The sequence below is a fragment of the Cynara cardunculus genome (genome assembly GCF_001531365.2).
Source record: "Cynara cardunculus var. scolymus isolate 2C chromosome LG 12, CcrdV1, whole genome shotgun sequence".
Taxonomy (NCBI): Eukaryota; Viridiplantae; Streptophyta; class Magnoliopsida; order Asterales; family Asteraceae; genus Cynara; species Cynara cardunculus.
This window is the reverse complement of record NC_037539.1, coordinates 14974645-14983604: the sequence shown is the minus strand read 5'-3', so window position 1 is coordinate 14983604 and position 8960 is coordinate 14974645. Positions and strand designations below refer to the sequence as shown.

At 33.6% G+C, this 8960-nt stretch overlaps 1 protein-coding gene across 1 annotated transcript; it reads left to right on the top strand.

The window, feature by feature from the left end:
* Positions 1–1502: 1502 nt before the first annotated feature.
* On the top strand, positions 1503–3013 carry LOC112523054 (caffeoylshikimate esterase). The gene has a single exon (XM_025132491.1). It carries the CDS (start codon positions 1863–1865, stop codon positions 2841–2843), a length of 981 nt encoding a protein of 326 aa, XP_024988259.1. The 5' UTR covers positions 1503–1862; the 3' UTR covers positions 2844–3013.
* The last annotated feature ends 5947 nt before the right edge of the window (positions 3014–8960 follow it).

The window sequence follows — 8960 nt, the reverse complement described above, 5'->3', positions numbered from 1 at the left end:
TGAATATTTGGTTTTATAATATTTCTCTATTGTTCCCAAAACTAAAACAATGACCATGACAAATGAACTTTTTTATAACAAATGAACTTTTTTATCTTCCATACATATCTTGGTCATAATTGTATTGTAATATTCATATAATAGGGCTAAGGGCTAAAGGCATATGGGCTTTTATTGTAAATGTCACCTATAAATAGGCGACATGGGCTAGAATTTAGAAGTTGTTTGTTCTTGTATTCCATTCACATGAGAGTTGTATAGTGATTGAGAGAGATTTTTGTATTTCCCGTTTTCAATGAATAAGAAAAGTTGGCCGGTTCTTCATGTTATTGCTCATCTTCTTCATCTCTCAATCTATTTTATGGTTTTATCTTGAGTTGTTAGATCTGGGATTAACATAATGAATCAACCATGATCATGTTCCATAAATATCTTTGATTATTTCCAGATATAAGGTTTGTATGGTTTGTATTTGAAACCTTTTAAATATATATGTATGTATGTATGTATGTATGTATGTATGTATGTATGTATGTATGTATGTATGTATGTATGTATGTATGTATGTATGTATGTATATGTATGTATGTATGTATGTATATATATATGTATGTATGTGTGTATATGTATATATATGGTGGGAGGTCAAAATAAGAAAGCTAAATACCCTGAAAAGGTAAGAAAAGAATGTTCATATATGAATTGTTGAAAACATACATTTGAAAATGCAGATGTGAAGTCGGTTTCACATATGCATCTTCAAATAGATTTTCTCATCAATTCACATATAATTCTTTTCTTAACCTTTTCCTTCTTACCTCCTTATGACATTTATATAAAATACACACACACATGTGTGTGTGTGTTAAAAGTCCTTTACCAATTATCTTTGTCCCATTTTTTACAAAAACAGATTGACCTTAAAATCGCTTCTCTTAAGTTACCAAAAAAACTCGTTCCAAAGTTAGTTAGGGGCTATCTAGAGTTGTTCTGCTTCTTATTGATAAGTTGTTATCCCACATGGGGTTGTTTACTCCAGAAGACGGATCTAGCATTGGGCTTCAGGCATGGACCTCCTTTAGCTTTCTTGACTTTGGACTTCAAATATCCCGTTTACTCCTTCTTAGGTACATCCTACCCTGACAAACTCCACTAAAATAACCAAAATGATGCCATAGAAAAAGGCATACTAATATTATTATTAGTATAAGTAATTAATCGTTAATAAAGAGAGTTGATGTAAAGAAAAGATGAACCACCAACAGAAGATTCGGATTTGGAGTATGTAAACCAATGATGACCGATGTTACAATAAGTCATTAAAGATGGTTACAGCTAAAACAAAAGTTGAAATAAAACTAAAATATAAAAGATGAACAAACAAACGTGTGGTTGGTAAGCAAAGATTCTATGATATTCATGTCCATATGTACAAGTCTACAAACGTGTGCTGTACATTTATTGGTTTCAACAAAACTAAAGTTAGCCATACATAATACATGCCCCAATAAATGCTCCCTCCAGCCGAAATTATATATTAGTTGTTACATAGTAAAATTAGGCACCTCAATCTCAATAGCATCGTAATGATGATTATGCACAAAAGGTGTAACTTTTATTTAAAAATATTACAATTTCCATATGTAATCAAATAACAGTAATAAGAACTGAAAGCAAAATAATCCAAATAATAAAAAAGGGAAATCATGTACAGTACCTTAAAGTAAAATGTTTGCTTGGGTGGCATTTTAACAAACAGGTTGTAGGCAACGACAAAAGGCATCATGTTTACAACACCCGGACTCTACTCATGAGCCCACGTTTCAAGACTACGATGACCCAGTAGAATAAAGCATCAACAGATGAGAAAAAGCTCACCCCCAACTAGTATGGAGGAAGAACAGGCTCTTCAGAAACGAAAATTTTATTGGGGAAATACACCAGATGAATCAGAATACTACGAACTCCATAACATCAATTCAACAAACGCCTTGTTCACATCACCAAGAGGCTTATCTCTTTTCACCAGATCATGGCTTCCCCTAACTTCACCACGTGGCATCATCTGTATGGTCCACGGCTACGGCAACGATATCAGCTGGACCTTCCAGGCCACGGCGATCTTCCTCGCCGCCAGCGGGTATGCCTGCTTCGCTGTTGACATGGAAGGCCACGGCCGATCTGAAGGACTCAAGGCCTTCGTCCCCAACGTCGACTACGTCGTTGAAGATTACTTGGCGTTCTTCGACTCGATAATTACTTCAGCCGACCCCAATTACCAAAACCTCCCTAAATTCTTATTCGGTGAATCCATGGGCGGCGCAATCTGCCTTTTAATCGAATGCAAGAGACCTAATTTCTTCGATGGCGCAATCCTGATCGCTCCGATGTGTAAGATCTCCGATAAAGTAAGACCCAGTTGGCCAATTCCTGAGATTTTAATGTTTGTATCGAAGTTTGCCCCAACTCTGGCCATCGTACCGACAGCTGATTTAGTTGATAAATCTGTTAAAGTTCCGGAAAAGAGAATCATCGGTGGAATGAATCCGATGAGATACACAGGGAAACCGAGATTGGGGACAGTCACGGAACTCTTACGAGTGACGGATTATTTGAGTAGGCGATTAAGCGATGTGAACATTCCCTTCATTGTGCTACACGGAAATGCTGATGCTGTTACTGATCCTGCAGTGAGTGAAGAACTGTACGAAAAGGCAAAGAGTAAGGACAAGAGTTTGAAGATTTACGATGGGATGATGCATTCATTGTTGTTCGGCGAAACCGACGAAAATGTGAAGATTGTTCGTGGTGATATACTGTCGTGGCTGAATGATCGATCTTGAAGATGAAAGAAACTTGATTTGATTGTTGTCTTGTTTCATCAAATTATTCATCATTAAATGTGTATTGAAAATCTGTTTGTCCACCAACTGTTTGATAAAATTACCCACTGAAACTGGGTTTGTTGTACCATATTTGAACGTTGGAAATCGATGATCATCGATGTTTGGCCATTGTTTTTCATTGCATGAAATCTCTCGTATATCATATATCATATCTAAAAAAACATTTTTTTTACAATATACATAAAACCGAAATGTGATAAGACTGAAAATTTATCTATGTTTCAATGCTTGCGAAACAAAATTCCCACAAAGCGATGCTTAGAACATGCATCTTATGTTAATGAATCAAACATGTATAATTGGATATTCACATTATGTTTCAATCTTTTTGAAGGCTCTGTTGCATCATTAATTTTTGACGGCATTACATAAAAGATAACATCATACATATATGTTAAGCACAAAATGACGCTAATCCTAAACGATCAACAATCTGAACCTAACCTAAATCTAAATCATTAATAATTTGTATCTAAACCTAAATAATTAACAATTTGAATCTACACTGGTTGATGAAAATGCCCTAAACATATATAAAATTGGGCCCTAAAATTTTGAAGATCCTGATCAAAATCTTACATTTAACATGCTAAAGGACGGCTTTGGATCTTCATACTGCATCACCTAAATGTGATCTGCATAGTACTAATACATAAATAAATAATATCACATACCAAATTGATCTGAAACATTACGTTCTATAAGACAATAATTAATTTGATAACTGTTATCAAATTAATCTCTTGCTAAAGTTCTTTTGACATATATATATATATATAGAGAGAGAGAGAGGACTCATTCAACGGATAACTAACTAGTTTGTGGTAACCATGAGATTCAATCTCAAGCACAAATCAATAGTTAAATTATAAAATTTATAATTTTGGTAATTTTGAATTAAAATTTTAATGCAAGGACATTTTAAATATTTTTTCTCCTCTCTTCTCACTCCGTCCTCCAGCCATCATCCTCCGGTAATACCACTGTGATACCTAAAAATATTGACTCTATTAAACAAAAGACACAGTGTAATATTCAAGCACATATAAGATGCATTGTGATACCACTGTGTAACATCTTTGATCGACCACACAAACGACTTCAGTGTGATACCCAAGCACATATAAGATGCATTGTGATCACTGTGGTATCACCGAAGAACGGTGACCGGAGGCCAAAGGACGGGGTACGGGCGACGAAGTGAGGAGAGAGAGGAGAGATGAGAGTTTTAAAATACCTAAAATGTTCTTGTATTAAAATTTTAATTCAAAATTACCAAATTAATTAATTCTCATTTGATTAGGTCCATATATATATATATATATGCTATATTTCAAATGCAACCATGTCTATTTGTACAAACAATGCAATCCAATCAATTGAGATATTTATGAAAATGATGAGAGTTCATTTATTATGATTTGAATATTTATGGAAGATAACTAGAATTCATTAATTATGATTAATACTTTATATTTGAAAACAATCAAAAAATTTATGAAATCACATATTCATCAAATTAAATGAACGGTTGAGATTGAGTTGTATTAGTTGTACAAATATAAAAGGTTGCATAATAACTCACCTACATATATATATATATATATATATACATATATATATATATATATATACTACAAGGGTACTCATACAATGTAGCGAGATACATATGGATTTTAATGTTTTGTTTTATTTCTTTTTTTTATCTCAGTCGATATCATAATATGGTTTATCTTGTTTTGAGAAAATGATAATGTATTTATTTTTGAATAAAATATAAATTCGAAGGAATCATGAAAAAAATTGAAAAAATTGATATTAGTACCAAACTAACTATTTAAAATTTCTCATTWTTTTGTGTATTTATTTAATTCATTTTTTTTAATTTTTGGTTTAATAATATAATTTTTTTAAAGATAATATCAAATATTTTGTTAGAAGTAAATGATATCCTAATTATATTTTAGATTTTTTAGATTTAAAATGATATATTTATCCTTTATTCGATTATGTTAATCTGCAGTTAATTATACGAATTCAAACATAAAACTTTAATAAGTTGTACTTACACATTGTTGATCCCAGATCTCTCAATAACACTTATAATCTAGTTATGAATAACCAAATTATAATGATTTTATGAAGAAAGTTAAGAAGACTCAAAATTAATATATGAATATTAAAGAGCAATTTGAGCTTCAAAGGTTTTACTTTATTGATAATAAAACGTAAAACACTAAGAGGACTTTTCACGTATGCACGCATTTTACAATAGACCTAGTCGTCTATTTATACTAGTTAGCTAATGCTAAGATAACTAACTATTACTACTTTCTAGCAAATATTCTAGCTAATAGATAATGTTTATCTTTTACATAGATAATCATTGTTTACAAGATAAACTATAATTTCAGCTGTTGATTTGTCATCTCCAACTGTCATTATTGATGTGGCGCTTTCATCCTTATCTTTAAGTCTTCGATATATGCATGGATGAATACTTAGAAAACCTTCTAAGTGTTAGTCTGTCCATYGCATCAATGAATACACTTTCCATCGCATCATCCATCGATCCGCTGGTTGTACTTGGTCCATCAGTTCGATAGTTGGTCTTTCCATCGATGCTCTGGTTAGTCTTTCCATCGATCCAGACTTAGTCTTTTCTGCCTTGATCTCTTCATCGGTCTTTTGGTTCTTCATCACTTATTGTTTTTCATTACTTTTTACATTTTGCATTATGGGGTTTAACACACATAATTTATAAATAGGAAGTGCAAAACTTGAATGGTTTAAAATTTGAACCCGAAATTGAACCGAAATTAAGGTGTATATGTAAAACCTAAATGCCCTGAATTCAAAAACCCGAAAATCGACTTTTGGAGGAAAATTTGGATTCGGGTTGGGTTTGATTTTTGGCCATCTGGTCCATCCAAAAACCCAAAATCTATATATATATATATATATATACATATATATTTTTAAATATGATACAAATATATATATATATATATATCTAATTATCTTTTGAAATTTTTTAAAAGTCCTAGTCGGTTGTGCTCTCTTATTATTATTCATTTAAATCGATTGAACTCATCCTCAAAATCAGTTGAATATATATAAGGGGCATTCAAGGGAGAACTTGTTAGTTTGTGATAACTGTGAGATCAAATCTCAATCACAAATCAATGGTTAAATTAGAAAACTAATAATTTTGGTAATTTTAATTAAAGGGCATTTTAGGTATTTTAAAAATATTATCTCTCATCTCTCTCTCTCCCCCCTACCTTCGGCCTCCGGTAAACCTTATTCCAACACCTAATAAGACAAGATACTCAATGTGATACCTAAAATATACCAAGTAAATTTTGAGACTGTAAAAAAATACATACAAATGATCCACGTTGTGATACCCAAAATACATACAAGATGTATTGTGATACCCAAAATAGTATCAATTGTGGTACCACTATGATACCAACTGTGGTACCACTGTCGTACCAAACCTTAACACACAAAACCTTATATTTCTAACCAATGATTTTACCGGAAGGAAACGATTCAGGCTTTCACTATCGGAAATTTTCTTTGATGTAGTACTAGGATTTATAGATCTGGATTTTCCGAAAACTTTCTTTGATGCAGATCTTTGGTATCTGGTTGTTTTCATCTCCACCATGTAAATTTTCCAGATCTGGATTTTTTGATCTGGGTACAATGCAGATCTGAGTTTAAAGTCATGGTTGATCGAGTTTTATGGGAATCAATGCTTTAGGAAGGGCATATGATGAACAGTGAAGAAAAGTAGTGATGGTTGGAGTTGAGGGAGAAGGAAGGGCTCGGAGAACATGGTGGCAATGATGTTAAAACGGTAAAGGATGACGTCGGATATTAAAACCTAATGTAAGTGAAGGATGTAAAAAAGGTGTCATATAAGCTTGGAGGAAAAGTTAAATAATTTTCATTTAGGTTTAGTGGTCAGATTAAATGGACGGTGGGTGCAACCACGTGGTTGGTCAAAATAAATGGAAATTTGCATACGATGAGAGAAGGGGGTGATGTTTTAGGGATATTGATACAATTTATAGAAAATTTAATGAGTTGTCAATTTTTTAAAATTATTAATACACCCTTTTTATTAATTAAGGTAATACAATTAATATAATAAAATGATTGGCTCATATTGAACCTTACAGTTACCACAAACTAATTAGTTCTCATTTGATTAGGCCCATATATATATATATATATATATATATAATTAACCTAAACCGAAAACCGACCCAAATAGATGGGTACCAAAAGCATTTTTAAATTGTTCCATTGTGCAGGAAGTCAAAGGTATATGGTATCTAGATAGTGGATGCTCAAGGCACATTACCGGAGACAAATCCCTGCTCATTGACTACAAGGAAGAAATAGGACTTTCTGTGACCTTTGGAGGTAATGGAAAAGGATATACCAGAGGTTTTGATATATTAACCAATGGTGCAACCACATTTAAATGTGTTGCATACGTTGAAGGACTGAATCATAACCTACTCAGCATCAGTCAGCTGTGTGACAAAGACTACACGGTGAAATTCTTCAAGAATTCATGCTATGTCTATGACAAAGATGATAAGGTTGCTTTGACCGGTTCTCGTCTAGAGAATGTCTATATCATCAATATGGATTCTTCTATCACTGAGAATAGTTGTTTCTTCTCAAAAGCCTCGTTAGACATCAACTGCCTGTCGCACAAACGGCTTACTCATCTTAACTTCAAGACACTCAGCGAGTTGTCTAGAAATGATTTTGTTACTGGTCTTCCTCAACACTCCTTTGCAAAGGAATCTCTTTGCTCAGCGTGTGAGAAAGGAAAACACACAAGAGCTAGCTTTAATTCAAAGCAAATCTCTTCAGTGACATCACCTCTTCAACTACTACACATGGATCTATTTGGTCCTGTTAATGTGCAATCTATCACTGAAAAGATGGGTCTTCTTTCTCAGATCCAAAAGTGAAGCACCTGAAGACATCATATCGTTCATCAAGAAAATAGTAGTGCTTAATAACATTAAAGTACGATCTATTAGAAGTGACCATGGTACTGAATTAAAAAATGGTACTATGGATAACTTCTTTAAGAACAAGAGAATTTCTCACAACTTTTCATCAGTGAGAACTCCTCGGCAAAATGGGGTCGCTGAAAGGAGAAATCGAACAATCATTGAAGCTGCTTGATCAATGCTCAGCGAGTCCTATCTCCCTACTCATTTATGGGCTGAAGCTGTCAACACTGCTTGTTTCACTCAAAATCGGTCGCTGATCGTTAAGAGGTTCAAGAAGATAGCTTATGAACTTTTCCATGGGAGAAAGCCCTATATCAACTTTCTACATATCTTTGGTTGCACGTGTTACATTCTCAACAACCGTGATCAACTAGGAAAGTTCGATCCCAAAGTTAATGAATGAATCTTTCTTGGATATTTTTGAGTATCCAAAGCCTTCAGAGTATTCAACAAACGTCGACAAATAATAGAAGAAACTATCCATGTCACTTTTGATGAATCTCAGTCAGCTAATTCAAAACCCATTTTAAATGATGAAGATGAATTAGAAAACTGGACGTTCTCTCATTATGGACAACCTAAAGCTTCCTTCAGTGTTCCTCTCAACACTGAAACCCTAGAAGCTGAAGATGAACCATTAATCATTCCAGTTGTAGCTAGTCACACCAATGTGTCTTCTTTAGAGATCGATGTTGTGCCCATTACCTTCTACTTCAAACACTAATCAATCAGTGAATGGAATGCCTTCAACATCTGAACCTATTTTAGTCGCTGAATCTGAGGCTCCTTTAGCCATTGTTCCAATCGCTGAAGATACTGCAGCTGAAGCCTCATCCTCTGTTCTTGAACTTCTCCACTCAGATGATAATCCTCTACTAGCTCAGCGATGGACTAAACACCATCCAATTCATCAAATTCTTGGTGATTCAAATGCAGGGATTAAGACTCGTCGTGGTCTAGGTAATATATGTCTCTTTGTCAACTTTATTTCCTTAGTTGAACC